The following is a 25,239-nucleotide window of genomic DNA, read 5'->3' on the forward strand; positions in this document are numbered from 1 at the left end:
TACATAAAACTAGATAAGTAAGTTGTAAAGGGCTTTAAATACCAGACCAGATTGTTTGGAGTTTATCCTAGAGTCAATAGGGAACCACTGAAAGTTTTTGAGCATGGGTGTGACATGGGTAGGCATGTGCCTTGGGAAGATTATTTTGACAGCTTTGTAAAGAATGAATTAGAGAGGAGAGATACTGCAGGCAGAGTGACCATTTAGTGGGGCTGGTACAATAATGCAGGTGAAAGGTGATAGAAACCTGAGCTAGGGTAGTGTAAGTGCCAGAATATAGAAGGGAGTGATGGGAGAGATTTTGTGGAGGTAGCAATGACAGCAAGGACTTGGCAATTGATTAGATGTGGAGCATCATAGGGAAGATAGAGGATTCAAAGATGATTCAGGTTTAATGCCTAGGTGACTGGGAGGATAATGTTCACTTAAACAGAAATAAGTAAGTTTAGAGCAGAGGCACATTTTAGAGAGAAGATTAGATATATTGAGTTAGAGAGGCTAGGGGGACATCCAGGTGGAGATGTCATGCAGACAGATGGAAATAAGAGACCACAGCTCAGAGAAGAGGTTGGATCTGAAGAAATCCATTTGTTAGAATTTCTTTAACAAATTCATTTGGAGCTAATTCTCCCAAATGGACATATGATGTTTTCTTCATATGTATCACATATTTATTTATTTATTTATTTATTTAAATGTATGTATTGTATCCTTCTGATAGAATATAAGCTCTTTGAAAACAGGGACTGTTTTCGTTTTTGGCTCTGTATCCCCAGTACACTGCTGGCTTATGGTAGATGTCTACTAAATGCTTGTTGGATTGAATTGAATCAGTAGCACCAGAGGCTCTATTTGGAGCCTTTCCAGATAGTTAAGACCTGCTAGAAGTATGTGCTCTGATGGCACGGCCTTCAAGAACCGACCAAAGGAAACTCTCCATGCTCTGAGGAAGCAGAGGGTGACTTGAATGGAAGAGTTCAGGTTTCATACTGTTTAAATTTGATATTAGTTCTAGATAGGGGAGCTAAATGTAGTTGTATACACAGCCAACTCCTTTTGCAGGGGTGGGGAATCTGCGGCCTCCAGGCCACATGTAACTTTGAAGCCGCAGGCTCCTCACCCCTGCCTTAGGGTGTACAAAAAGAACTTATGCTTAGATGATACGTAGCAAATTGGAATAACATCTGGCTTTGGTGTTTCCTGTAGGTTTTGCTCCCATCAGTGGAATGTGCAGCAAGTATCGAAGTTGCACCATTAATGAAGACACAGGGCTTGGTCTGGCATTCACCATAGCTCATGAGTCAGGCCACAAGTAAGTGATGCTTTGAGTGGTCATTCATTCATTTGTTTATTCATTTATTCAACAAGCATTTAAGTGCATCCTATATGCCAGGTTCTATACATATAATATGCTGGGTGTACAGAGACAAACATGAACATTACTGCCCTCCAAGGGCTCATATTCTATTTTGGGGAAACTACTTGTATACAGAAAATTAAATGTAAAATAAGCATAAGAAAATGTCTAGGGGAGGGCATTAAAAACTGGGAGGACCAGAGCAGGAGCTGACAGCTGAGCATTCTGTGAAGCAGAGGTAAGGGATGAGTGCATGGGAGCAGACGGTGCAGAGGGATAGGAATGAATATTTGGAATATCGTATGTGGGGATAGCAAACTAGAAAGTTTGTCTAAAATGTGTAGCAAGCCAAGGAAACTATTGTGAAATGAGGCCGGAGCCAGGCTGTGAAGGGATTTAAAAGCCAAAAAGAGGCAGGATGGAGGGAATGTTGTATTTTTTTACTAAAGGTAAGAGGGAGTCACTGGAATGTCTTGAGTAAGAGAGCACATGGTTAAGACCTGTATTTTTCACAGTCATTATTAGGTATGAAGCTTCCCTCAATGATCTCCTGGCACATTGGTACATATTGCTTTGAAAGCAATGGGTAACAATAATCACTCTAACTTCTAGGTTCTTCTAAAAGTTTACAAATCCTTTTCCATTCCACATTTCTGTTAGCAGACATCTAGTCAAACACCCTCATTTTATAAATGAGGAAACTGAGGCCCAGAGTGGTTAAGTGATTTGATCAGGGTTACACAGCTAATAAGTGACAGAGCTGGGATTTGAACCCAGGTCCTCTGACTCCAAATCCAGTCTTCCTCCTATTACAGCAGCTTATTTGTTTACATATTGTATCTTCCCAGTAGAACGTAAACTCTTAGAAGTCAGGCTCTTAACATTTTGTCTTTACATCCCTTGCACCTATGCGCTTTGCACATAGCAGATGTTTAATAAATACTTGTTATATATTGGACTGGAATAATATTATAGAGAGAAAGAAGAAACTCAGACCCAGAAAGGTGAGTTCCCTATCTGTAAAAGTCAACATTTGGATTTTGAATGCTCGGTTGTTAGGGATTCCTGTTCAGTTCAGGGTTAGACCTGAGGTTGCGCTCTGAGGTCCCTTCTGTCCTGAGATTTATGGTTATAGTAATAACAGTTATATTTGTTAGCATATTAAGGTCTTCAAAACATGATGACTATGCTCAGTTATTGGAAAGGCTGTCAAGTGGAACAGAATTTAGACTCATTTTGTCTGGCCCCAAAGGAAAAAATGGGAAAAATGGATGGAAGGAGCAAAGACATTTTAGACAGGATGTCAGGGGGAAAAACCTTCCCAACATTTAGAGTTGTCTCAAAAATGGAATGGCTATCTTAGAATGAAGTGGATTATTCCTCACTGGAGGAATTTCTCAAGCAGGTAATGGATGACCATTTGCTGGCCATGCTATAGTGAGAATATGTTTCAGCTAAGGGTTGGAATAGATAGCCACTGAAGTCTTTTCTGACCCTAAATTCTTCAATTTTATGATTCCCCACAATGGCCCTTTTGACATAGGTAGCCTAATTATTGTTATGCACATTTTATAGATGGGTAAACAAGCTCAGAAAGGTAAAATAGAATTCACCCTCCTTGAAACAGGGACTCATATTTCAATTTTGCATGCATATCCCTAGTGCCCAGCATAGTGCCTTACACTTAGGAGGCATTTTATAAATTCTTGTCGAATGGAATTGAATTAAATTTGAAGAATTTGCCTGTGGTCACTGAGCTAGAAAGTATCAGAATTAGGATTTGAAACCAGATCTCTTGAATTCAGATGCTGTGCTCTTTCCAAAACATAAATCCAAGATTCCAAAGTTTTTGAAGTCATTTTTTTATGGTTCTCCTAGTAGCATCCAGGGGACCCTAGGTTTGCATTTGGGCCATCCACCTATCATTTCTCATTCTCTTAGGGAATGTGCATATAGTTACCATGGTGATAACATTTTGGAATGGATAATGGAGTGGGTTTTTACCAAAGATGCCCTTTCTTCCAAAACTGCTGGTCAATTCCAGTCAACAGATTTTCATCTTCAAGCCCCCAAATAACAGCCAATGAGTCCATATAAATCTGTGTCCCACAGTGGGATGGGCTACCTCGGGAGCTGATGAATTCTCTGTACTGGAGCTCTTCTGGTACAGGCTAGATGAGTGAGCACTTCATGGGAATATCAGAGGGGGTGAAGAGGCAATATAGTTTTAGCAGAGAGAACATCAGAGTCAGGGAGTATGAATCCTACTTCTAATGCTTATTTACTCTGGGAGCTTGGGCAGATCACTCAATCTCTATGATCTTTCTCATCTGCAAAATAGGGATAAAAATACCATAGCACATGCCTCATGAGGTTGTTTTGAAGGCCAAATGAGATAGTGTTTGTAAAGTGCTTTGTAAATTGTAAAACTGCATATAAATTTCACTTATTATCATTCATGATTTAGGTAGTAGTTGAACCAGATGTCTTTCAAGGTCTCCTTTAACATTGTTGGAATTATGACAAAAGAAAAAATATAGCTCTGATATCATGGATACTTGGACATGTAAAATATGTTTTCAAATTGTGTTAGGGATTTTGTAAGGAGGGGGAGAGGAATACTTGAGAGTAAGGTCTGCTTAGACTCATAAGAAAAGCAGTGTATTGTAGGGGATAGAGAGCAGGCCTTGGAGTCAGAGAAGCCTAGGTTCTGCTCTTGCTTTGTGCGTGTATGGTCTATATGACCCTGGGCAGGTTACTTAACTTCTTACGGCCCCCAGGCAACTCCAAGGCTATAAATTACAAAGAAAGTGCTTCATTGGTAGAGTAAATTTCTCACCTGGAGCTCCCTACCCAGATGAAATCACATGTCTGAATAAAAACAAGATTCATAAACTGTTAGAGTTGAAAGAGACCTTAGAACATAGGAAATCAGAGTTGGGATGTTCCTTAGAGACCGTGGGATCCAGTCTCATTATTGTACCAAAGTGGAAACTAAGCCCCAGAGACTTTTAACCAGATTTAAAAAAAAAAGCATCAGTTTAATTTCTAGCAAAAAAAACATTCATTTTTTCATAAACCACAAATCCTACTTCCATGGTAAAATTTGCTTAGAGACCACAGCACTGACACATCTCTCTGCAGGAAATCCAAATCATGACCTTTCTCATACTCGAAAGAATATTTTGCATTTTTCTAGTCTTTTATCCAGGGATCTCCCAGCACTCTTTAAATATAATCTATTTTGTCTGTACATCTGCCTCCTCACTCTACCAAGGTAGAGGATCATAGTATCCAGAGCTGGAAGGAGCCTTAGAGATTATCCAGTCCAATCCTCTAATTTACAAACCGAAGCCCAGAAAAGAGATCTGTCTAGGATCATATAGATAGAAAGTGATAGAAATAGGATTTAAGCACAGGTCCCATGACTCCAAACCCGTTGTACTTTACCTACCCTCTGTAGGACTCTACCCACTTAAAGAAGTATTGAAGTGCCCCACGTGACCCCAGTGCCCTTTGTGTAGAGTCATGAATGAGAGGACCAAGACATTGTGTGTAAAATACCTCTACCTAACTTTAGTCAGATGAGAGAAAGTCCATCCCTGAAGTCACTAGTTAGGAGAGAGAACAGCATGATCCCAGCTTGGGAATTTTGCCTATTGTGAATTCAGTCTGCTGTCATCCTTTCCTATAGTCTCCTTGATGGGGAATGTGACCCTGGGATCTGGAAGGCTTTGTGAGTGTGGCACATACTCTGACACGTACTGTCAAGTATGGGCCTGGCTTTGGACAATGCATCTGATAACCAGCCCTGGTTACCTAAATGTAGAATGGCTCATTGGAGGATTGGCCATCATAGGATAAATTATTTCAACCATACCAGCTCACAAAGGCTGGATTCAAAAGTGTGGAGGAACTGTGATCTGGGTCACTCAATTAGTCAGTCAACAAACAATTATTAGGTGGTTACTGTGGGCCATGCTAAGCACTGGAGATACAAGCAGTAGTATGGTCCTGCTCTCAAGGAGCTCATATTCCAAAGAGGGAGACAACATGCAAACAACTATGTACAAACAAGATATAGACAGGAGAAATTGGAGATGATCTCAGAGGCAAGGCACTAGGATTAAAGAGGAACAGGAAAGACTTCATGCAGAAGATGGGGTTTGAATTATCTTGACTGAAACCAGGGAAGCCAGGAGGCAGAGGTGAGGATTGTGAGGCAGCATTTCAGGTATGAAAGATGGCCAGTGAAAATGCTCAGAGCCAAGAGAGGGAACATTTTGTACAAGGAAGAGCAAGAAGGCCAGTGTGACGATATCATAGAATAGGTGTAAAGGAGTTAAGTATAAGAAATCAAGTCAACAAGCATTTATTAAGTGCTTATTATGTAAGAGGCTCTGGGCTGGGGTGGGCTGGGGTAGGCTGGGGAGGGGAGAGAAAGAACCTCAATCAGGCAATGGAGAAGGAAGAAGTCCAGACCGCCCAGAGTCCAGAGAGGAATGAAGGAGTGAACATAGCTGGTCTGGGCACTTTCCATAAAATGTAGGTCCCAGGAGCAACGGACCAATCAGAGGAAGGGATCAGAGGGCAGAGTGATCTTCGAGGGCGAGATGGCCATAAGGGTGGAGTGGAGTTCTAGAGCAAGAACACTGTTCTGGTATAGTAGAGAAAGAAGTCCAGAGAGCAAGGAACAGAGCCTGGAGAAGAATGAGAGGGTCATACTGAAAAAGGATCGGGAAAGGACCAGATTATGAAGGACTTTCAAAGCCAAACAGGGTTTCATATTTTATCCCGGAGGCAATAGGGAAGTTCTAGAGTTTACTTGAGTAATAGGTTGATATGGTTAGATCTGCATTTTAGAAAAATCACCTTGGAAGGTGAGTACAGGATGGATTGGAGGTGAGGAGAGGCTCAGTAATGGAGTAGGACGTGAGGAACACCCTTTGTGATGGAATCATAAAGGTAGTAGAAAAGACCCCTCCCCACCAATTATCCAGAGTTTCTTCTTTTTGAGGAATCTGAGAAGGCATCCTTTTTAAATTCTTACTTTTGAATAATAATATCTCCAATTCTTTGTCACTTTGTAGAGTATAAAATACTTTCAACATCCTGTGATGTACAGGGTGTAAGCATTACTATCCCCATCTTTATTAATAAAGAAACTGAAGCTTAGAGAGGAAAAAATCACTTGTCATGGATCACACAGGAAGAAAGAGTCAGGTCTTGAATCCAGGTCTCCTGACATTAAGTCCAAGGCTCTTTCCATGACACTATTCTGCCTTCCAGCATACTACATTTTGAAGGAATTGGCAACTTAAATAAAATTAAATAGGTGGCTGGGCTGTGGAATAGGGATTCAGCTGGTTCTGCTTCGCCCTAGATGGAAAAATTTGGAAGTTGGAGATGCAGAATTCAGTTTGATGTAAGGAAAAACTGCTTAACAGTTATCTGTCCAAAGTGCCTGGTGTGGCCCCAAGCCTTTGGAATAGAACCAGGAATGAAATCCTTCATTCCATAGAATGGAATTGCCTTCCTCCAATGAGTTCCTGAGAAGTTCTCTATCGTTGGAAGGCTCCTAGCAGATTCTAATAACAACAGTTAGCATTTATATAGCACTTTGAGATTTTCAAAGCACTTTACATGTTATCTCATTTGATCATTGCTGTAATCCTTTGAGAGAGTTGCTATTATTGCTCCTATTTTATAGGTAAGAATACTGAGTCTCAGAGAGGTCCAATGACTTGCCTAGGTCCACACAGTTAGCAAATATCTAAGGTAGGATTAGAACCCAATTCTTCCTTATTCCAAGTACAGTGCTCTAACCATTGCACATACAAGATGCCACTAGATGATTCCTTATCAGGGATTCAATTCAGCAAACATTTATTGGGTGCCTACTAATGTATAAGGCTTTGTTCTGGGTACTACAGATGTGAGAACAAAAATGAAAGTCCTTATCTTTAAGGAGCTTATATTCAGCCAGGATATATGTGTGTGTGTGTGTGTGTGTGTGTGTGTGTGTGTGTGTGTGTGTGTGTGTGTTATAACATCTGCTATACAAATACTGCATACATTATACAAATAAATATCAAAGTAAGTTGATGAGGGAAATGTTAAAATCTATGTGTGGTAAAGGTCAGACAAAATTTCCTACAGAAGGTGACAGATTCTGAAAGATAGAAGTAAGAACATCCTAGGTGTGGAAAATGATTTGTGCCCCTGCATGGAAGTAAGATATAGATTATTGAATACAGGCAACAATTAGTCAATTTTTTTCCTGAAACATGGTGCGAAATAGGCTTTAAGGGCAGGTATGAACAAGACTGGTGGATCTTAAATGTCAAGTTAAAGAAATTCTATTTTAATCCTAGAGGCAAGAGACAGTCATGGATAGTTTTAGAGTAGATGAGTGATACTGTCACTTGGTGTTAGGAAGATTATTTTGGCAGCTATATGGAAGATAGATTGGAAAGGGGAGGATTTAGAAGCTAAGAGATCATTTAGGAGGCTAGAGCCATACTAGTGGCAAAATATAATAATGACCTGAATACTAGGGTAGTGGTCATGTTACTGGAGAGAAAAGGATGGTGGTAAGAATGTTGTAGAAGGCAGTTGATTAGATATCAGGAGAAAGGGAAGATGTACTGGACATACAGGATGGTTCCAAAGTCATGAACCTTGATGACTGGGAGGATAGTGACAGCGTAAATATAAACAGAAGTTTGGAGGAGGAGTAGATTTGGGGATTCCTGGTTAGGTAGGGTTTGATTAGATGACCTATGAGATCCTCTCAGGTTGGAAATTTTGTAATTTTGTCATAGATATATGAATTTAATACGTTCGTAATGCCTGTAGTACCTCCCTCACAGTGTTCTTGTCAGGACTGAATGAGATAATTTATGTGTGCCTATTTGCATACCTTAAAAACACTATACAAATGCCAGCTATTATTATTTATTGAGATAGATTAATGAATTATCAGCTAGACTGTTTTTTGGGCAAAAAGAAATAAATACTAATGACTAACTACCTAATCTGAATGTGTTAGATTAATCATCAGTTATCCCCTTTCCTCAATATGGAATGTCATCCTCAACTTCCTTTTGATCGATTTCCTGCAGTGTCTATAATTCCTTAGTTGTGGTCCATTGTTTTCCCCATCTGATTTTCAGAGGATGCACATCAAACAGGGCCAGGGTCGGGCTGATCTTATGTCTTAGCAATCGAGTGTATGAGTCATGGGGTGGGGGTGGGGTGGTAGATGTTGCCCAATCTCTCCAGGATCTGTGATGGGCAGCATTTCATGGGTGAGAAGGTGTAATATAGTAGAAAGAGTCCTGGATTTTCAGGCAGATGAACTGAATTTGAGTGCCACGTCTGCTACTTGATGCTTTCATGACCTTGGCCAAGTCATGAACCTTCCTTTGGTTTCAGTTTCCTTGCCTATAAAATTTGGGGGCTGGATTTGATAATCTCCAAGGTCTTTCAATATTTTATAATGCTATTATCCTTTTACTTGGCTTTGAATCTCTGATGACTGTGTCATGTTGGGAAAGTTACTTTCCTTTTCTGGGCCCCAGTTTCTTCATCTGTGAAAGGAGAAGGTTGGACATGTTGATATTTCTGACACCTTCCAACTCCAATATTTTATGATTATCTGTCTCTTAACCTTCGTTATGCCCAGTTTCTTAATTGGTAAAACTGGGGATATATTGCAAAGTGATAGTGAAAATAAACAAGATAATATTAAAATTGTGGAATGATTCAAAAGAACTAGAAGGGACTCACAGACACCATCTACTCTGGCTCCAATCCAAGTCATGAATCTCACTTAAAATATCCCTGACAAAGGGTTATCTAGCTTCTACTTCAAGACCTTTTGGATAGTGAAGGAATTAATTATGTGCAGAGGCAACTATTTCCAGTTTTGGACAATATTTGCCCATGAATTTTTATGGATTCACTGACTACCATTTAGGGGACTGAATATATTTAATGTCATATAAATGTGATTTATTATTATTATTATTATTATTTAGGAAAAGCTTTCTATACCCATCCACTACTCCTTCCCAATAGGAAACAGGAAGCAGAAGGGATTAGTTGTTGTTGTTAGCAACATAATCTTGAATAACCTTAACAAGCCCCAGTATAATATGCAGACCGTGTTTTCCCACTCGGATAAAATTTATCTTCCCCTTTTATTTAGTTTTAGCTGTATGGACCTGAGAGTTCTGTGTAGTAATTATTCAGATTTATTGATCTCTTTCTCCCTGCTTACATCTTTCAAAGCCCCCTTTTAGGACCATACCTCATTGCTGAGCCACACTGTACCACATTTCAGTTTTTATTATGGTGGTTGGTGTGCCTCCATCCCTGTCCTTCTCTGAGGCCTTATAGTGGTATAAAGAGGACCCTAGGCTCTCCAAGGCTATGCGAAGGGAATGCAAGCTCTTGGCTTTTCCAAGCTGGAAAGGCTTCAAATGGTGGCCCTGGAGATACGTGTCTATCATCCAAGGACCAACTTAGCTAAATTTCATCACCTTGAGCTTGACCCACTGCTTCAAGATTATTTTGGCCACAGTAACTAATGAAGAAAGGTATGGATATCATTTGCATCCATGAAGGGGGTGCTCACATGGATGAAATCATAGCTTTCTTCTAAGCATTGGAGTTTATAAGTACATGTCTATCCCCTTTGATAGAATATAAACTTCTCATGCATTTCATATTTGTGCCACACCCCCTCCACCTCTGCCCAGTACCAACTAGAGTGGTTTTCAAGCATTATGCATTTAATATGAGTTTATTGAATTAAGTTGAATATGGTAGGAAAAAATATTTCATTTCTTTTACTGTTCCAATATAATGTAAAAAACCTTCACAGGTTCAGAGACTCTTGAAACTAAAAGGAAGCTCAGTACATAAATTATTAGAACATGGAACATAGTATGTCCAAGCTAGAAGGACCCTTAGAATATGGGACCTAGTATGCTAGATTTGCCAGGGCCATCAGAACGTAATACATTAAGTGGTGGATGAATTGTTCCATTCATTATGTTTGTATGCTTTCAAATCCTTGATTGAGTGATTGATTGGTTGTAAGTGACCTTAGAACAGAGGTTTAGAATATTAGATCAAGAAGAGACCTTAACCTGTAGAACATAGAATGTTAGAAATGAAAGGGACCTTTGACACAAATCATTTAGTCTGAGCGATTCTTAACCTGTTGGGTTTTTTTTTTTTTTGGCATCACAGATCCATTTGGCAATCTAGTGAAGCCAGTAGACCTCTTCTCAGAATAATATTTTTAAATGCATAAACGACATAGGATTATAAAGGAAACCAATTATATTGAAATAAAGATGTAATTTTTCCCATCTAAGTTCATGGACTCCCTGAAATCTCTTCACATGTCCATTGGTCTGTGGACCCCACCTTAAGAACCCCTGATCTGGTCTAAAACCCTTATGTAGAAGATTGCGAAACAGGTTCAGAAAGAGCAAGAAATTTGGCCAAAGTTATAAAGAGAATAAGTGGCACCTGCCTATGCCTATCTAATATGTTTCTATTAAATGATAATTTGTCTTACTCTTGATATTCTATATAGATGCCTATTATTATTCATAGCTGGGAAGTAGGGAGATTGAACAACAATTTTTATCATTACAATCCTTATTTTTCAGCTTTGGCATGATTCATGATGGAGAAGGGAATCCATGCAGAAAGGCTGAAGGCAACATCATGTCCCCCACTCTAACTGGAAACAATGGGGTGTTCTCTTGGTCCTCTTGCAGTAGGCAATATCTCACCAAGTTCCTCAGGTATGGCCAGAAGAAACCAAGGAGACTGTCTAATAGAATTCTTCTCTGGGTAGTGTTGCAAGCAATGACAAATAGGGTGGAGGCCAATATGCACAAAAGATGGCCCCAACTGCCTTGTTGAATGGTGAGCCAGTGACAGTGACAGTAGCTCAGTGACTTCCTCAGCCTTCTGATATAGGTGAGTAGGTGCCAATTCTAAGTGTCAGCTTTGGGTTCAGTGACTTGTCAGATATTATCTCCAGTATATAGATGAGCGAACTGAGGCTCAGAAGAGTTTAAGTGATTAGCTACACAATGAGTGAACGGCAAAGCCAGTATGTAAACCTAGATCTAACTCTGAGACCTACCTCTCATCCCCATATAGTATGGTGCCTCTTGGATAGACATTCTCCTGTTCACTTCTTGGTTGTTACCATCTGGTTCCACCCTTAGCACCACTAGCTGCTCCCAACAACAAACAGCATTAATTGGGTCAATTCTGTCAGAGTAAGAAAAAAGTAGAAGGCAAGAATCCAACTGATCATTTAACTAAATGGGTCGTCTGTCTTGTTTTGGTCATCATTTCAATCAAGATAGGCATCTAAACCTGCCCACATTTTGCCTTGGAGGATTCTCTGCATACAAAAGTGGGGAGAGACATATTATGTAAAGGATAAAAGCTGATTTTTTTTAACCCTGCCTAGCTTTGCCTTGGAGGATTCTCTGAACATAAAAATAGATAGAGACTTAATATATAAAGAGTTCAGGATCTGTGATTTTGACATTTCCTGGTATGGAAATTCCTTCTACCAATGCAGACTAAACCCAATTGTGATTTAGTAGATAATCCTTGGGAAATTGTCTGAAGCACATAGACATTAAATGACACCCCAGAGTCACACAGATAATACCAGAGGTCAGATATGAACCTTAGTTTTCTCATGCCAAGCCCAGCACTCTAAACACTATAAAATGCTGCTTCATCAGCAAGGATGAGACCTCAAATCATTAAGCTGAATTGAGCTCATTGAGCTGAAGTCAAACCCTAGAATCATAATTAAAAATGGGGAAGAGCCTAATCACATGAAACACATTGGAATACAGGTCAATTATTGAAGCTTCTAAACATGCTTATCTTTGCTCAAAAATCTTATGTTTGGGGCGGGGGGAAGAACTTTCAGCTTCAGTAACCTATGGGGACATTCCAGTTCAACCATTATGTTGTATTTGTACAAGGAATTGGTACAGATAAAGGCTCTTTGGAAAATATAAACACAGTTAGTTATAGGGAGTCTGAGTAAGACTTGTCTCCACTATATCAGCCTACAGTCTGTTCATTCAAGTGTTCTGCTGTTGCTTACCTTTGTGACCATGGGCAAGTCACTTCGTCTCTGGGCTTTAGTTTCTTGCACTAGACCAGTGGTCTCAAACTCAAATAGAAATGGATCTTACATTTTAAGCTGGTTTGGGTTTCACTTGAGAGTTCTTTCAGCCTTCCACTAGGAGTTTGACAGCTATCTACTAGACAGTCCTTAAGGTCCCTTCCAATCCTAAATCTTGTGAATTAGATTCCATGCCTGGATAATTTAACATTTAATTTTGTAGTGTGAAGAATATTGTTAGCATTGAAATGTTCCCTTTCAGATTCTCCATTCATTTTAACAGGAACACCAAAGTTCTACAGAGCATGGTCTATTTTTTGTTACCTGCCCACCCACTGTGGCTTCAGTGTTTCCCACCCTCTTGGTACGGAGAGATGGATGGCTGAGAAAGAAGGCAGTACAGTCATATAGCAGGAACTCATATGAGATAACAGATGGACAGGCTGCATTTTCCATTGGGTATCCACAGAGTGTCAAGGGATCTAAGGGAAGTCCCCAAGCACATGGAGTGAATTCTCAATGAAGGATTTATAGAAAGACATGGGATAAGGGACACTCATGATAAGGAGCAAAGTGGGTAATTTACAATATGTATCTTTGGAAGGTGTATCCACATAGATGAGATCTCACATGCTCTGAAATATTGAAGTAACTGTTGCACAAAAGTATGAATAGAGTGTGTGTGGGCTTTTTATTTTAAATGTAAAAATCCCAAAGTAGTAGCAATAACTAATGCACATCTGTTTTTCCTCCAGCACAGCCCAGGCCTCTTGCCTGGTTGATGAACCAAAGCAAACAGGACAGTATAAATACCCAGACACACTCCCAGGGCAGATCTATGATGCAGATGTTCAGTGCAAGTGGCAATTTGGAGCAAAAGCCAAACTTTGCAGCCTCAGTTTTGTGAAGGTAGGTGAAGAGGGAGTAGAGGGAGGGTGCCTTTTCAGTCTTACATTATGATTCTGAAGGGGCTTGTCCATCATGTGACTATTACAGACTGACAGAGATTAGGTGTGCTGAAATCAGGAGTCAGCAACTTGTGCCTGAGTCACTGTCCATAGAATAAGTTGGCCTAATAGACCATCGTGATCTTTCCTTAGGGAAAGGCTTTGGCAAAAAGGTGAAGTAGGAACAGTGCTTGGATTTGGAGCCAGAGAGCATAAACTTGTATCCTGAACCTGTCAGTGACTAGCTGTGTGTTCTTAGGCAACTGGCTCCACAATTCGTTTGTTTGTTTGTTAGCTTCAAGCTTGGTCTTCCTATCTTGCCCAAGCTGAAAGTTCAGGGCCCACTCATGGGCATGATCCCACCCATGACTGGTGTTGGTTTCTTGCCTGTTCTAGTTTTCCTGTCCTTATGTAACCTGGTAGCCCCATCCTCAACCCCTAACTCCTAAAGGTTGACCGTATGGATGCCAGACTTAGTATATACACTGATCGAATTAGTCCACTCAGAACTACTGAGCTCCAGAGAAACAACGGTCTCAGCTTCCCTGGTGGAAGGGAGCCATGGGGTAGGCATGCCCAGCCAATTTATGATTCTTAACCTCATTTTCCATTTCTAGTGAAAAGTGAATGGGTCTGACACTTGACAAAGAACGTATATCAGGCAGCTCAATTCCCCTGTCCAAGCCCTAGTTTCTCCTTCTAAAATGGGGATAATGATGTTTGTATTGCAAGTTTTAAACAGTAGAGTGAGGAAAGCACTTTGTAAACCATAAGGCACTTTAGAAATGGGAACTGTGGGTTGTGTGCTTCAGCAGTGTGGGCTTCTCAGAGAGGCACACTACATGATTCAGAGGGTGGGTATGAATTGCTTCCAAACTCTGGGATGCATAAATGCCTTTTCCTAGGCTTGATAACATCTCTACATCTGTTTCTTCCTCAGTAAAATGGTACTAACAGCACCTGCCCTCTCTAACTCACAGGGCAATTGTGAGCATAAAAGGGATGATAAACTCTTTAAAGATTGTGTGTTTTACAAATGTGAGGAACCTGAGCACATAGCACATGTTTAACAAATGCTTTTTTCTTTCATTCATTTGTTATTCTGTCATAAAGAAACTACATCTTCTGAAATAATGTGCAACTAGAGGTTACATTCAAACCATGTGTGTGATATATTATTATTCCCATGAGGGCAGTAGGTTTCAGAGAAAGTGACTTGCTTAAGGTCATATAGCATGTACAAAGGATTGAAAAGACTTGAACCTAATTCTTTTGATTCCAGATCCAGTATTCTCATTATACCACTGGGTCCTGTAGGCAGGCAGCCCTCAGCAAGCAGCTATAGCCTGCTCTTAAGACATCTAGAGTAGCATTTACCAAACTCATTTAATCAGGGAACACTTAGGGCTTGAGATATATTGTTGGAGCCCATCAATGCTGGTTCCAAGATTATCTAATAGTCCTGAGCTAAAGGGAGTGGGGAGGTCATATGAATTTTAGTGCAAATAGAAGAAATTAGGTCATTGAGCTTTCACTTTAAGACATACAACTTGGCATCACCAAATAAATACCCACGTACTAGGAAGAGCAGAATTATCTGACAGTAAGAAGATTTGAAGATACAAGTCATATTGAAAGGTTTTCTGTGTTGCTCCCTCTTAGGTATCAAGCTCTAGGTGGTTTCCTCCTTTGCCTACTCAGTGGCAGCTCTGGGTTAAATAACTTGTCCTAAGTCATTCCGCTGAGATCAGTGGAAGAGCTGGGATTCAAACCCGCGTGTTCAGACTCTAAATCTAGTACTCTTCGCCACAACAAAGTTGCAATACAAAATTGTACCAGTTGTTAATTGCTTTCAGTTTGATAAACTGTACCAATTGGAACATGAGGTAGTAGTATCTCCTTTCCCCCTTGTGCATCTTGAATCCTTCCCATATACCTATAGATATACTCTTCACTCTTCATTTACTATATATATATATATATATAACAAAAACAAAAACAAAAAACTTCCCTTGATTCTTCTACTCCATCCAGCTATTGTCCAATATCTGACTTTCTCTTCACTACTAAGTCTCTTGAAAAATTGTCTGTACCCAAAGTCTCCATTTCCTCACCATCTACTCACTCCCCACTCTCTTGCAATTGAATTTTAGTCATCCGATGCTCTGTAGAAAGTATTTTCTCTTTAGGTCACAATGTCCTTCTCATCAAATCTGACAGTCTTTTTTTCAGACTTCATTCTCTTTGACCTTTTCAAATATTTTAGCATTTCTATGTCCTATCTCTTCCATTGACTTCAGAGATGCCATACTCTCCTGGTTGCTCTCCTACCTTTTTAAATACTTTTTCTGAGTCTTCACCTTGGTGAAGTAAAAAAGAACACTGGATTTGGAGTCAAAAGACTTTGAATCTCAGCTCTTAACACATTACTTGTGTAACATTGGGCAAGCCATTTAATGTCTCTATGCCTCAGTTTCCGTATCTATAAATTGAGGGAGTTGGACTAGATGACCCTTAAAGTCCTTTCTAGTTTTAGTGCTATGATCCTAGTTTTTAAGAAAATAAACTTTTATTGATATCTTTTGTTTTTATATTACCAGAATTTTTTTGAGTATCCATGCCTCCCCTCCCTCTTAAAGAGCTAGCTCTCCTAACAGATACCATTTTTTGAAGAAAAAAAAAAGAAGAGGAAAAAGCAAAAAGCAGAAAAACTAATCAATGCACTGAAAAAGTCTGAACACATATGCAGTGTACCACATTTGTGGTGCCTAGCTCTGCAAAGGAGTGGGTTGGGGATGTTTGTTCATTTCTCTTTTTTGGAGTCATGCTTGTAATTTTGCAGCATTCATTTTTTTTTTATTATTTTGTGGTTGTCTTTTCATTTGCTTATTATAATCTTTGTGTATATTGTTTTCTAGGGTCTTCTTACTTCACTTTGCATCAGATTATTGTAAATCTTTCCATTCTTCTTTGTATTCATCATATTCATAATTTTTTATAGCACAGGGATATTCTATTACATCTATTACATTCATGTACTACAATTTGTTTAGTCATTCCCCAGTCAATGGACATCTACTTTGCTTCTAAATCTTTGGTACCACAAAAAGTGCTGCCATAATTATTTTGTTGTATACAGGGACTTCTTATCAATTACCTTTTTGGTGTGTAAACTTAGTTGCAGAATTTCTGATACGGGCATTTGCACAATTTCATATCACTTTGCAAAATGGTTTGTACTGGTTCATAGCTCCACTAACAACACTACCATTCCACAGCCTCTCCAAAGAACCCTCCTGGCTCTTTATCCACTTCATGACCCATTTAGGTCAGTATTCCCCAAGAGTCTGTTTTTTGGGGAACCCTGGTCTTTTCTTTCTTTCCACGCTTTCCCTTGGCTGTCTCACTCATTCCAATAATTTCAGCTGTTCCCCTCCCCCAACAAGAGATGACTCCCAAATTTGTGTCGATAGTTTTGACTTTTCTTCTGAGTTCCAGACCTGCATCTCAAATTGCCTATAGAACATCATTACCAGTATGTTCTACCAGCATCATGCATAGTGCTCTGTACCTGATAGGTGTTTAGTAAATGGTTGCTGAATTGAATTGAAATTAAATTTTGCTCCTATTAGTCAAACTCAGTCAGTTCTTTGATTGGGTACATTAAAACAAATATCTGGACAAATGCAAAATCCTCAGCAGTTGTGTTTAGAAAGAACTTGTTTTTCTTTCCAATAAGTGTATTAAGTTCAGTTAACAAATACTAAGCATCTATTATCTAGTTACTAAAATTTACATATAATTTAAATAGATCCCCTCATTTGATCCTCATTAAAAACCTAAATGAAGTAAAAACTCCAGGCACAATTATCTTCATTTTACGTATTAGGAAGCTGAGACTCAAGGTGGTTAAATGACTAGGTGGTCAGGGTACCACAATAGAAACACAGTAGAAAGGGGAACCTGTGACCTTGAGGCCACATGTGGCCTTGGGTGCGGCCTTTTGACTGGGTCTAACTTTTACAGAACAAATCCTTTTATTAAGGGGATTTGTCCTGTGAAGTTTGAATCCAGTCAAAGGGCCCCCATTGAGGATGTAGAGGGCCACATGTGGCCTCGAGGCTGCAGGTTCCCTACCCCTACCCTGGTGGCATCCTTACTTGTCAGCACATCAGGGAAGTGACCCAAAGACATCCCCACATCAAAAACAATTCTCCCCAGAAAATCCAGACTATTTGTGTATTCTTGGGTGTTCAACCAGGTCCTCCATTCTTTGAGCAATCAAAACCACCTACCTAAAGGCACCGAAGTCAGGTACCTTAGTACCTGTCATCTGCACTCTATTTTAAGTATTCTCTGTGAAGCCACTTCAACTACCACCTACATCAGTATCAGAATCCAGTCCAGGACCCCTAGGGCTTTGACATTTTTTACTTAGTACTGAACTAGGTGGCTACTCTCACAGTTACCACAATCATTGGCCATGGTGCTGATTATTTCTCTAACAGTGCTAACAGTGAAGTCTAATAAATGTTGATTGACTGACTTACTGACTATGGGCATGACTTTTTCTCTTTGAGGAATAAACCCTGGACTATAAGGGAAACTAATGAGTGATAATGGTAACGATAGTAATGATATTTCTATATTTCAACTGAATCTTTGACCATGCTAATGTGGGTACTACTTCCAGTGCTACAAATAAAAACCCACCTATTTGTCACTTCAACCAATATACATCTTGTCGACATTCTCTTGTATAAAGTCCCCAGGGTGCACTGGACATCTTCCTTTTTCTTTGAACGTCAGTGTAGGACTTGGACAGTTATCAGTGTGATTGCTCAATGATGCTACCTGAACAGTGCATCTTTTCAGATACATTTACTAGATGATATCCTTTATGACAATTCTTTCATGCAAATCATTGTGATATGTTCCAAAATACTTATGGCCACCATGCATCTCCTCATTGCCCTCTGGGTCAATTCTTAGCATACTATGGTATTCCATAACTCACAGTCATACCACATCACTGGAAAATTTTTGGTAATAAAAACCTGGGTTTTTGTCTTAAGTAGCTACTTGGGATAATTAAAAGCACTATACTGTTCTTCGCATAGAACGCAGTCCCTTCTTTTTTCTTGTTCCATTATGAGCCCAAGTCATCATCCTTCTATTTCAGGCATCCTTAGTTCCTCACTCTCCCTCATCCCACATATCCGGTCAGTTGACAAGTCGTGTTTCTACTTCTAACCATCTGTCACATCTATTCAAGCAGTCACCACTCTTGTATAGTCTCTAACCTCTCAGCTAAGACTATTGCAATTACCTACTAATTGGTTTCTTTGCCTCTATCCCCTCTAATCCATCTTCCATATAGCTGCCATTGATTTTCCCTAAGGGCTAGGTCTGACCTTGTAGCTCCCTACTGAATACACTATTGTTTCTAGGACAAAATATAAATTTTTCCATTTGGCTTTTAAAGTCCTTCAAAACCTGGCTCTAATCTACCTATCCCACCTCATTATACTTTACTCCAATTCCTGAAACTATGTAAAAACTGGATTTCTTGTGGTTCTTCACGTGACTCCCCTCTAGTCTCTTGTCTCCATGCCTTTACACTAGTCATTTCTCATTTCACGCACCTCTTTCTCACCTCCACTTCCTAGATTCCTTTACTTTCTTCAAGCCACAGCTTGAGCATGACCTACATGAAGCCTTTCTTGATCCTTCATGACTCCTTGTGCCATTCCTCCATAAAAGACCTTATTTTTATATATTCTGTATATGATTATTTATGTGCATGTTATCTCTCCTGATAGAATGTGGGCTTAAGAGTAGGGACTATTTCATCTTTGTCTTTCTGTGCCTAGCACCTACCATACTTTCTGTTACTTAGTAGGCACTTAATAAATCCTTCCTGATTGATTAATTTTTATGCTTTGTTTCATATGGATAACCAGAGTATCACTGAATAAAGTTATCACTTTGTCTTGATCAAGGAATTTTGTGTGATCTCGACATATGTGTGGGAGGTTGTGGTTGGAAGAGATCCTTGGCTCTACTAAGTCAAGTATTTTTGTGGTAAACAAAATAAAGGCACATTTGGAGTGCTTATTCTTCAAACCTTTCACTTGTTTCACTGACTGAAGAGGTATTTTGCTATAGATTGTAAAAACCTGCTTCATCTTATATTTTCATCAAGGATACTCAATATGTGTATTGGTCCTTCTCATAGAGCTGTTATAGAAACTAGAAAGTACTCATGTGGGTCCGTAGTTATTGATCCATGATAAATTTGTTCAGTAGCTTGGGGGCAGGGAGAGTAATACTTCCTGTGATTTTTTTCTGTTTGTTTAATATCTTTACCTCTTTCAGGTATCTCAAAAATTGGTTTCTCGGTGCTTTCAAAATTGCGTCACCTCCATCACACATTTCTTCAGTACACACTTGATCTGTTGCCCTTTCTGGCTTTTTATTCTTTAGTGTCATTTCTACATTCTTATTTAGCACGTGGAGAAGTCCAAACGTGGTGGTTCTACTTTTTATCAAGGATAAAAATAGTTTGTTATAGCAATGCTACATTTTTCTGTTACATTTCATTGTTGTCCTTCCAGTTTAATTTATAGGTGGTCTTGGGATAATCTTTCTTAGGTTCTTGGTATGATATGATTATGTTCAGCTTCCTGAAGGATATTTTTCCTCTTACTGCTTTTTTGTGAGTTGATAATCCTGGTGATCTTCCTCCTTTCTCCTCTCCATGATTGAACAATAACAATAATAATCTTACATTTATACAGTGCTTTTAAGATAAACCGAACACTTAAACCACATCTTATAAACCTTCAAATATGAACGTGCTGGTGTAATAGAAAGCCTGGAACATGGAATCAGAAGACCTGGATTTGAATCTTGATATCACTACTTATTAGCTGTGTAACACTGCATATGTTATGTGATTTCTCTCAGTCTCAGTTTCTCTATCTGTAAAATGATCAATGAATTCCCTTCCAGCTCTAATAATCTAAGATTTATGAAATATTCATATACCAGGGTTCTCAACCACTAATATATCATGACTCTTGGGTGGCTTGATCTCTCTGAACACCTACTATGCTCCAGGTATATAAGCCATGAGAAAACGAATACCATTAGGTGGCACCATTTAGGTAGGCAGCATTAAGATTTTATTTCATAACTTCATCATCACTTGATTCTCCTGGGTCATGCTATGAGTGGGCACAGTGGAAATATGAGATATGACCTAGGTCAACATAGAGACCTCTGGACACCCACATACGCACACCAGATACACAAAAGGAAGAGGAGACCCAGATCAATAAAATGAGTGCCACTGAAGCTTATTTCCCAGCCTCTATGAATCACACTCCTTCATTCATACCAATAACTCTTACCAGACAGTCCACATTAAGTTATTTCCTTCACTGTTGCCCTGGTTCTGTACCATGAAATAACGGGCAGTTTCCTCATCCATCCCATCTACTTACAGCAGTTACCTTCACAGTAGAAGTGAGTGGTAGCCACGGCTGTTGCTCAATAGGAAATATGTGGCCAGGTTTGACTAGCCTTCCACACTCCATTTAAAAAACTCATAGGGGGTACTTTCACTCCCATGGGGGAAGCGTTGTGAGAAACCTTTTATGCCAGCTTGGATCTGTTTCCTTGATCTGTCTGGTGTCTGACTTTTGTAACCTTTGCTTGGTCTCAGATTATTTCTTCTTCCTCCTCTCTTGTATCTCGCAGCTCCCTATAGATGGACTTCTTGGCCGTGTCCCTCTTTCACAAATAAGCTGGTAATCAACCTTTGCCTCTTAGTTCAACCTGCCTTCCCTGACCCTGATCTTTCACTAGCTCAGAAAGCATTGTTCCGGATGGTCCCGCCCCATCTGGTCTGGGCTGCTTTGGCACTATGCCATCAGTTTCACCTTGGGATAGGGACGAGGGGAACTGGACCTGGATGATTTTTAAAATATTTAGTAAAGCCTTAGTTTTATGACATGAATAAGGCAAAAACTTCAGATTACAACTTAATAACTCTGCAAGTGCTTTCCTGTTTTCTATCCCTGATGTTTGTTTGGTTTTTTTTTTTTAACAATATGAACTCTTTGAAAGCATCATCAAAGTTCTCCCAGAATTGCAACCTTGATTAATTGTTAAAATACAACAAAGGAGAGAATTCTGGGAAGATGGCAGAATAGGTCAGAAAATTCTAAGCTCTCAAGATTTTCCCCCACAAAAGAGATGAAATAGTGCCTCAGGGCAAATACTGAACAGTAAAAACAAACAAGAGTAGGAGCAGAATAGAGATCTTCCTGGGACAATCAGAGAGCATCTGAAGAAAAGTCCCAGGAAGAGGTTTGGTCCCTGTGAAGAGTACACACTTCTAGGTTAGGTCCTAGGTCCACTTAAACAACAAGCAGCAAACCCTGGGGTTATCTGGGTTGGGAGGCTGCCTTGGCCCCAGCCCAGGAACTTTTATCCCCAGGACCGTGAGGGGTGTTGGGCATCTTGGCTGGGGAAGATCAAGAGAGCCTCTGCTGACAAGGAATGCCAGACTCAACTGTGCTATAGAGACATGGCTGGGCGAGAAGGAACCAGCACGTGCCTGGTGAGTGCAGAAGCAGTGGGGCAGGGATGATGCTGGCTGTGGGCACTTACAGGAGGCTGGAGGTCTTGGTTCTAGTTCCAGGCCAGAGGGGAGAACTACAGGAGGATCTGAGGCCAGAGGCGTCATCCCCTGTACCCCGGGACTAGAGGTGATTATAAAAACCAAGTTACTACAAATTAAAAAAAATGCATAGGCAAAGGACAAATAATACAACCACAGAGAGTTACTATAGGAATAGAGAAGGCTGGGGTTCATCTTCAGAGGAGGATACTGAAGCAAAGAAACCGTCTTCTACCCCAAGGAGTAACATCAAATGGTCACCTGCTCAAAAAGAATTCCAAGAAAAACTTAAAAAAGACTTTAAAAATCAAATTAGAGACTAAGAAAAAACTAAAAAAAATCCAAGAAAAACGAAATTATGAAAAGAAAGTCAATCAGTTAGGAAAGGAGATCCAGAATCTTAAGGAAGAAAATGATTCCTTGAAAATTAGAATTAGGCAAGGGGAAGGAAGCCAGTGAAGTTATAAGAGATCAAGCAATAATAAAACAAAATATAAAAAATGAAAAAATAGAAGAGAATGTGAAATATCTCGTAAGAAAAATTACTGATCTGAACAACAGATAAAGAAGAGAAAACACAAGAACAATCAGACTACCTGAAAGCTATGATCAAAAAAAGAATCTTGATTCAATAATACAGGAAATAATTAAAGAAAGCTGTCCTAAAGCATTGGAACAAGATGGGAAAGTAGAAATAGAAAAAAATTCACTGATCACCACCTGAAAGAGATCCTGTGAGGAAAACCCATAGGAATATTATAGCCAAATTCTGAAAGCCCAAGCTCAAGGATAAAATAGTACAAGCAACAAGAAAAAAACAATTCAAACATGGCAGTACCAGAATTAGAATCATGCAAGACCTAGCAGCAGGGACACTAAAAGACCATAGGTCTTGGAACTTTTGAAGAGCAAAAGAAGTGGGCTTCTGGCTGAAAATATTCCCAGCAAAGCTAAGCATAATGCTGAATGAAAAAGAAAAAGGATATTCAGTGAACTGTCAGACTTTCAGGACTTTGTTTAAAAAAAAAACCAACAATAACCAAAATTTAATAGAAGATTTGATATACAGGAGCCAAGAGAAATATAAGGTACATACCAAAGACTAATTACAAAGGACTCAGTATGGACAGACTATTTACCTTTTATATATGTAAAACATATGTCTAAGATTGTTATTAGTAATTGGGTAGTTCATAAGAAAGACTGAGGTAGACCTGAGTGTGATGTGACTTTAAAAAGTAAAACTGTTTAGGAACAGCTAAAAAGATTAATTATTTTATACAAATGAAGTACTAGAGGAAGAACTGACACAGAGGAATTAGATGGGGGAGGAGGGCTGTTCTGGAAACCTGCTTTCATTGGGAGTGGGTTCCAGAGGGAACAATACATATATGTCTAAAAGACTATAAAAGTCTTTTAAATTTAGAAAGAAGTAAAATGGTAAAGGCATAGGGAGGGGGGGAGAGGATAAGGGAAGGATCTCTAGAGATGAAGACGAAGGAATAGATTAAAGGGGGGAGGTATAGAAAGGTGTTTAGATTTATGGGAATGGGAGGACAAGAGAGAGATCCTTGGGGGTTGGGATAAGTTAAGTAATAGGAGGACAAGGTAGCAGGTAGAAGTAAAGTAGAGGAGTTAGGAGGGATAGAAAATAAGAGAAATGCACAAACATAAAAACAAGGATCAGAAGTAGAACTTGTTACGGAAAGTATATGTCTATATATACATATGTGTTTGTATTTATGTATATGTATGTCTGTATATGCGTCTCTATATAAAACATATGCACACTTAATTGTAGCCTTCAGGTGATGGGGGGAAAAGAACAAAGTAAAAAGTGTGCAGTAGAGAACAAAAGAAAACTGACAAGGAAGCAAAGAAAAGATGGATGGTTCTCAATACAATGTGTAGTATTTATTATAGAGGCTTTCTTGAAATGGAGCTTTATTGCTAGGTATTTTGAGTCCTGTCTTACATTCTGCTGTGCACATGACATGATTTTTTTTGTATCAAGTTTCAGTATTGAAGTTTATACTGTGTTTATTTTTCTTTTCTTATTGTATATTTAAATTTCAGTAATAAAAAAAGCACACAACAAAACAAACAAACAAAAACAAGCAGAGTTGCAGAACCAGGGCATGGACACGAGAGTTGAGAAACACTGTTTCTAACCGGATATGTAACTTTAGGCAAGTCACTTCCCGACCATGGCCTCAATTTCCTCATCTGTAAAGTGAGAGTTTGGAATAAATAAAAATCAAAGGATCTTTCCAGAACATTCTATGTTCTAAGAGCCTTTCAAATTTATGTCCTTGGATCTTCATATCTTCCCTAAAGATGACATATGTGATATTTGTTGTTTTTGTAGCAATTGAATTTTTTGAAATTAAGAATTAAAATTACTTCTTAGTATTTTGATAGATTCATGATCTCATCAGCAGTTATGTGGTATACTGGATGGAGTGCTGGAATGTGCTTGGTGTTAGGAAGACTTGAGTTTGAATCCTACCTTAGGCACTTGCTAATTGTGTGACCCTGGGCAAGTCATTTAACCTCTTCCACCCTTTGTTTCCTCTTCCGTAAAATGGGGATGATAATAATATGTACCTCATGGGGTAGTTTTGAAGCTCAAATGAGATATGTGTTAAGCACTTTTCAAACCTTTAAGTACCATATATTTAGACTCTCTCCACCAATGTAGATCATAACCCATACATGTTCTCTCATCCTATAGGATCCTAATCCATGTGCTAGCATAAATTCTCCACAGAGTATTTGCCTCAAACTTTGGAGACCTTTTCTAGTTCTTTCAGTATTTCATGAATATCAGTATAGTACAGTCCCCTTTGCAGAGCAGAAAGAAGTCTGGCCTTGGGATCAGGGCAACTGAGGTCCTATTTCTAACCCACTTAGCTTTGTAATCATAGGCAAGTCTTTCACTTCTCAGCACCCCTGGACACCTCTGCAGTACTATCAATTATAGACAGATTGTTCATCTGCCTATACAGGTAGAGGGAATTTCACATATATTCACTACCTTGATGAAATAATAGATCTG

At 39.3% G+C, this 25,239-nt stretch overlaps 1 protein-coding gene across 1 annotated transcript in view; it reads left to right on the forward strand.

Moving 5' to 3' along the window:
• The window catches only part of ADAMTS18 (ADAM metallopeptidase with thrombospondin type 1 motif 18), a 194,379-nt gene that overhangs the window by 80,350 nt on the left and 88,790 nt on the right, over positions 1 to 25,239 (forward strand). Inside the window, exons 6-8 of the mRNA XM_020964912.2 lie at positions 1,207 to 1,312; positions 11,047 to 11,184; positions 13,301 to 13,454. Of these exons, the coding sequence (XP_020820571.2) occupies positions 1,207 to 1,312; positions 11,047 to 11,184; positions 13,301 to 13,454 (398 nt within the window). The remainder of the gene's footprint in view (positions 1 to 1,206; positions 1,313 to 11,046; positions 11,185 to 13,300; positions 13,455 to 25,239) is intronic.

The sequence above is a fragment of the Phascolarctos cinereus genome, unplaced genomic scaffold, assembly GCF_003287225.1.
Source record: "Phascolarctos cinereus isolate Bilbo 61053 unplaced genomic scaffold, phaCin_HiC Scaffold_2;HRSCAF=192, whole genome shotgun sequence".
Taxonomy (NCBI): Eukaryota; Metazoa; Chordata; class Mammalia; order Diprotodontia; family Phascolarctidae; genus Phascolarctos; species Phascolarctos cinereus.